Raw genomic sequence first — 6,736 nt, forward strand, 5'->3', positions numbered from 1 at the left:
TTTTGTTCTCATCCAATACATTTAGCTGCGCTCACATAGCTGAGCTAAAGATACCTTACAGTTATTGAAAAGCCGCAGGGAGCTAACGTTGATGTGTGACGGCGGCTAAATGCAGTCATATAACGAGCAGGCTGAGAAAATACATACAAGCACATCCCTGGTTGCAATCTAAAAACCACACAGCTAGGGGCCGCTGAAAACTACAGAACACCTCTCTAAGATGGTCAATATTACAAAGGTAAACATATATTCTGACACCATTTTGACGTCTTGTAAATCTACAGAAAGATTCCTGCTCAGTAAAACAGGGACCGACATGATGATGTGAGGATGTCAGACAGTCTGGCCTCGGCCGTCTGGACGTCACAGCTGCTCCACAGAGTCTGGAGGCTGGAACAGAAAGCAGAGTTCAAACAGTCCAGATGTTTTTTGTTTTCTGAAAGGAGTTCGGATCAATCAGGGCTATGCTACGCTAACCTGTTCACAGTAAAGTACAACAACAGCTGGAATAAAGTTACAGTCACATGTTTTCTGACCTCACCAGGTAGTTCAACCTCCTCGCTTTCTTTTCTCCAAGTAATGTCCAGTTTTGTCCGTTTTTTTATATAAATATGAAGTCGTAGTCTGACTAGCTAACGACGCTAACAACAACACTGGAGCCGGATGTGCACGGAAGCTGCTGAGAAGCTCCAGTGAAGATAAATCAACATTGAAATCCCAAAAACTAAAGTAAAAAGCTGATTTAATAAAAGCAGTTAACTCTGAGCTCCTCCCGCGAGTAAACAGTGTAGTTGTCAGAGCAGAATCCGACTGACTACAGTTGTTTATTTGTCCAATGGTTACAGCGCTGCTCCCTGCTCCTCTAGCCCAAGTTTAGCAGCTCTCAGCTGGCCTGCAGATTTTCAATCCCCCGCTCTGCCTGGTCCTGTCCAAACGCTCTGAAGCCGTCGGTGACGTTCGGACAATCTCAACACTGATAGGCTATCGCGACTCAGCGTCATGCGTCTTCTTCGCTTTAGTTGAAAATATTCAACTCGGGCAAATTCCTTCGTGTTGCCTTTATGTCGCCTGCCCCGCCCCCATCGCTTCACTCCGCCCGACAGGAAATCGCAGCTCTACGCGTCTTTGCATTGACTTTGTATAATATACTCACCGCCCCGAACGCTCGCTTCACTTTTAGTCTGAAAGCACCATCAGGAGGCTCAGCAGGAGTGGAGCTGTGATTCAGAGTTTGTTCCGAAGGGGTCGCCACAGGAAAGATGAAAGGGCTCACACTCTGAGCTAACTGGCTCAGGGGATTTCTAGCTATGCTTTTATCTTTTAGCTATGGAGTGATACATCTTGTCTCTAAATGATCTTTGTTGGGAGTTGCACATGCTCAGTTCCTAGTTAAGGACTACTAGCCAATCAGAAGCAGAGAAGGGCGGGTCAGCGAGAAGCCGGTAAACGGCTCGGGTTCAGCCGTACGTGTCGCCGACCGGCTCGGCAACACGGACTGGAGCGAGAGTTTCAGAGCGGTGAGTTATTAATCTGTATCCATAAAGTTTTAACTGAGCTCTGTCTCTACATCACAGGAACAACTTTATGTCCACTGACTGCCTGGAGGGTAGCTAGTGTTTGGAAGGGAGAGGAGAGCTGTGTGCTGCAGCTCAGTTTTTCCACCGGTGTTTCTGAGGGCGTGTCGGAGTAGTTGCTCGGCGAGCATCATGACATGGATTTTCATTGTGACATCACAAGAAAGGGATGTATAGGCCGGACTAAAAACGAGATGTTTTCAGTTTAGAGCAGAGTTTTCTGTGGGAGATGGGAACTTCCTTTGGGCTGGACTTTGGGCTTTTTCACTTTGCAAACCAGTTACATGCACAAAAAAGGTTTATAAATCAATAAAGGAGAGGAAGAAAGCCTAAAAACATAATACCACCTCTTTAAATAATACAATATACTTTATTTCTGTAGCAGGATTCATGCTTAGATTGTTATATTTTCATATTCTTGCAGCTTTTTAAATGTGTTTTCGTCACGTCAGAGTGCATGGCTTGTAACTAGTGTTGTAGTACTCAAGGACGGTCTTGGTCTTGAAACCAGTCTTAAGACCACATATTGATGGTCTTGGTCTTGTCTCGGACTCGGACATTGAGGGCTCTGGATTTTCTCAGCCCCTAAAAGTCTTGGTCTTGTCTCGGTCTCCATAAACTCTGGTCTTGGTCTTGACTTGGTCTCGGTCTGGGTGGTCTTGACTAAACCAGTACTTGTAACTCCTGCTGTGTCTTGTGGACGCAAATGTTCATGTAAGTCACCAATCAGCAGTTCATCAGCTGTTTTAATAACTCACCTACACCGTCACGTCTTTCAGCTCTCTGCTGCAGCTGCTTTGCTGCAAACGCTTCCTGTAAAGATGTAAAAAATAAAGTCACTGACTAAAATCTGAAATTTAAAGATTTCTGTTGTTTCTGCTTTATGCAAGATTTGATTGGTTTTAATGAAATTAGGTCTTTATCTATATAGAAACAGAACTGATGTTATTCCTTCGAATGAATGCAAGACTTTGGCAGCATCATGAAACCAAAAATTATGAAAAACAAATTTATCCCATCTAGAAATGTTGTACTGAGTGCTGAATACAGGCAGCAGCAGAAACCAGACTGACGTGGACTTGGTTCTTGTAGGTGAACGTTACCTTCTGATGATGATGGATGCCGCTATGACGATGAGCACAGAGTGCAGAGTGAAGAGAACCAGACGAACAATCAGCAGAGGGTCAACTGTTCATGTGGATCAGACGGACAGGAAGCTGTTAGACCTTAGACATTAAAACAAACTCTGACTGCCTGCTTCTCTATTATTTATTATGGGTATTATAGTTTTTAGACCTGTAGACAAAACGGTAGTTAGGTACTGTAAATGAGCCACCTGCTGGTGTCGGCGTGCGCACAAGCACCGATGGCGTGACCTGGGAGGCAGGGGACTGACCCATGTGTAAGAGTTGGAGAACTGGATGGGTCAGCATCAGCTGCGCACAGAGCAGGGCCAGTGCAAGCGGTGGCCGCTCCCCCCCACCGTCCCGTGGGATAGGGCGCACTGCACACTCACAAGGGAAAATCACTCAGCGAGAAACGGACATCCCACAGATAGAAACGGACGACAAAGCATGGGGACGACCAGGGAGCCACTGTAGAGATGTCGTCCACCGTCATCCCACCGTGCAACGCCAAAGAGGATGAGACGCTTCTCGTGGAGTGAGTCCTGATGCCGTCCGGAGGGGACTCACCGGCTGAAATATAGGCCTGTGAAATAGCCTCACACAGCCAGTGAGACAGGCGCTGCGCCGACAGGGGAAGTCCCTTGGACTACTCCCTGTAGTGCATAAACAGGCGCTGTGAACGGCGCCAGGCGGCCGTGCGCCAAGTAACAGGACAGTGCACGCACTGGGCAGAGGAGGTGGGACGTAGAGTAATCCTCAGACCCATGGTGGGGAGGAAGGAAGACCGAGAGGGTAATCAACCGGGACTGAAAGGAGCTGGTGAAGCTCTATGGCACGAATGCAGGATTGGGGCACAGGACAGCCGAGCTGCAGTCATCCTGAATCCTGAGACATGACGGAGCCATAGAGAGGGCAGCCAGATCGCTGACCCTCTTGGCCGATGTCAGAGCCACAAGTAAGGCAATCTTGGCCGAAAGAAACTTCAGGTCCGCTGTCTCTCAAGGCTCAAAAGGGGCTTGGGTTTGCGTGTGTAAGACAACAGGCCGTGTCACCGGCTTGTGCCTCCACACCCCTTTCAGGAAACCAGGGGGTGAGCGAACACTGTCCTGTCACCAAAACCCTCGTGACAGGACGAGATGGCGGCAGAGTGGGTTTTGACCGTGCTTAACGCCAGACCCATGTCCACGAGCAGCTGGAGGAACAAAGCACCCCTGGCAGCGGATGGGCCAACGGTTCCAACTCCTGGTTCAAACACCAGCGTTGGAACGCCAACCACTTGGAGGAGTAAGAGGACTGAGTAGAGACGGCTCTCGACCCCTGGATGGTGTAAACCACCTTACGGGAGAGACCTAGACCCTCCAGGCGACACTTCTCAGTGGCCGGACCCACACGGGCTGGCCGAGAAGCAGACAACTCCTGATCGTGCCCCCGCCAGGGGAACCACCAGAATCACCGCCAAGGCTAAAAACTGTAGGCGGCCCAGAGGGCGCGGGATCAGCCGAAACCGCAGAAAAGCATACAGCAGCCGAGGAGGCCACAGGGGGTGCGCGAAGGTTTCCACCCTCGTCACGCAGGGAAAACGCTCAGTGTGCCCTGTGGGTTTCACTGAGCGTTTTCCCGGTTGACAGATTCACCTCTGCCACACAGAACCAGAGCCACTCGTCTGGGCGAGGGCCCCCCCTCAACATGATGCCCGCTCCTCTGTTGAACATGCCAGGGATGGACTCCGCTCTGATGGAGAGCAGATGAGCAGCAGCTGCGCCGAGCACACCCTGCCCTGGCGGTCTGTGTGGGGATGCTGGTCCCGCAGCAGAGGGGCGAAGTGTCTGATCACCTTCCACATCGTGAGGAGCTCCGGCACGTTTATGTGGAGAGGCTCTTCTTTCAGTTCACCGTGAAACAAGCTCGGGCCGTCTGCACCACTGCCTCATAGCAGCATATTGTCCAGATAAAACAGGATCCAGATGCCCAACCGCCGCAATGGCTCCAGAGCCGCCTCGAAACACTTGGAGAAAGTACCTAACGGAACGTCAGGCGATTGTACTGGACACCCTTGAAGGAGAACCTTCCACTCTGCCACTCTGCTTCCCTTGCTGCCGTCACGGTTCGGGGGGCTGCCTCAAAAGGGGCGAGGATGCCGGCTGTGGGGGGGCAGCAACCTCCATGTTCCACCGAACAGGAGAGCTTAGCACCTGGCAGGGGAAGGGAGGGTCATCAGTGCCAACACGCCCCGCCATGCGGGAGGGAGCGCCTCCCTGTGTGGCGGACATGTGCGAGTCAATCTGACGATAGGGAGTGGCCACCGGGGAGGTGAGCTAGTACTCGCTCCATCAGGCCACATCGTGAAGGCCACACGGCCAGCTGCAGCTGGTCCACGCAGTGTGACAGCAGCCATTGACTTCGTAGAGACAGGGTGGGGGATGTGTGTAATGTGTGGATCGTTGATGGGATAAAACTACACGCAGGGTTGTGTGTAGTGCTGTCCTGTCCGCATGAAGCGTAAAGACCGCTTCTACGGCTCATATGACACAGCCTGCCTTCTGTGAACCAAGGGAGAAACGCTGGACGAACAGAAGGACCGTGCCAATGATGCCGTGATTATGCACGAGCTCGCAGTTGGGCACTGCTGGATGCCAGATTTCTTCGTCAGAAAAATATCTGTACTGGGTGTATATGTGTTCTGTCCACACGAAGCGAATATCCGCTGTCGTGGGCTCATACACAGTTTCTAGGGGGAGGGGTGTGTGAAGGGACCTCTGATCATGAACCGAGAGTGAACTGCTTGTTGCTTTGAGCTTCAAGCTGCAATTAGCCACTTGTCTAATGGCAGCTGGCTCACAGTGTGGGAAATGTGTGCTTGGTGTGGCTGGTTCGAACCGAGACAGGCACAGACAGCATTTGTTCAACAACTTCCACAAAAGGAGCAACAAGATTTCGACCCATAGCTTACCAATGGTCCGCTCTGACCGACGAGGGTTGGCCAGCAGCAATGAAACCGCCTGCTAGATGTCATTAGCTGCAGCTAATCTGGTGCAACATGGACACATGGGGTCTCTCTGGTCGGCTGATTTAGGGACAGACCCCATGTCAGCTACACATTAGCTTACCATTAGCTACCTGAGCTCAACGTTAGCCTAATGGCTTAACAATCGCTTGCCTCACCGCGGCAACATAGCAACGTCGAGGCCGGCGTCATCGGAGGTGTAAACCCAAAAGCGATAACCTTAGAGGGCGAAGCCTACATGAAACAGAACTGACCTGATGTCTCAAACTACATTTAAATAACTCAAACTGTAACATAAACCTGTACGATGGTTACATTATTCAGGAGAGTCCTCTGAGTATAAATAAGTATCTACCACAGAGAAAACTGAGCAAACAAACCTTCTTCCTCCACCTTCAGGCTGTACGGCAGGGAGAGGCTGCTGATAGTCTTTAAACCACAGGTGTACTTCCCAGAATCCTCTGTGGTTAGGGGACCGAGCTGGAGGGCGGGGCCAGACTCTGAGAGGGCGTGGCCATCTCTGAACCAGGTGACCTCCAGTTGGTGGAAGGTACAGAGTGCAGTGCAGTACAGAGTGACGGTTTCACCTCTTCTCAGCTCTCTGTCTCCTCTGGAGCTCTTTATCTGCATCTGAACATCTGAATGAGTTTAAAATACATTTTTATAAAATTCCTTTTCAGTTCGTTCTGAGCAAAGTGATGTTTAAGTCATGTTAGAACTCAAAGTCAACATTTAAAGTCACTCACTGATGTCTTCAGTTAGTTTTTGTAGAGCTGAAATGATTAGTTGATAAACAGAGAATTCTAATGGAACACTTTGATAAAGGATTTATTATAATCTATTGCTTATCAAGCACTTATGTCAAACATTGGATTGATCGAGGCTCTGAATGTGAAAATTTGCTGTGTTTCGTTGTCTTCGCTGGCTGTAAACTAAACATTTTGGATTTTGTTTGTTGGTCGGATGAAACAAAAGATGATTAGACGTCAGTTTGGACTCTGTTTTCTGACATTTTGTTGACAAAACAACTA

The 6,736-nt window shown here is 49.7% G+C and overlaps 1 protein-coding gene across 1 annotated transcript in view; it reads right to left on the reverse strand.

Moving 5' to 3' along the window:
- Window positions 1-6,736, reverse strand: part of LOC123968634 (obscurin-like) — a 61,309-nt gene that overhangs the window by 37,877 nt on the left and 16,696 nt on the right. Inside the window, exon 8 of the mRNA XM_046045500.1 lies at window positions 2,678-2,762. Coding sequence (XP_045901456.1) covers window positions 2,678-2,762 — 85 coding nt within the window. The remainder of the gene's footprint in view (window positions 1-2,677; window positions 2,763-6,736) is intronic.

This window comes from Micropterus dolomieu, linkage group LG03 (genome assembly GCF_021292245.1).
Source record: "Micropterus dolomieu isolate WLL.071019.BEF.003 ecotype Adirondacks linkage group LG03, ASM2129224v1, whole genome shotgun sequence".
NCBI classification, from domain to species: domain Eukaryota; kingdom Metazoa; phylum Chordata; class Actinopteri; order Centrarchiformes; family Centrarchidae; genus Micropterus; species Micropterus dolomieu.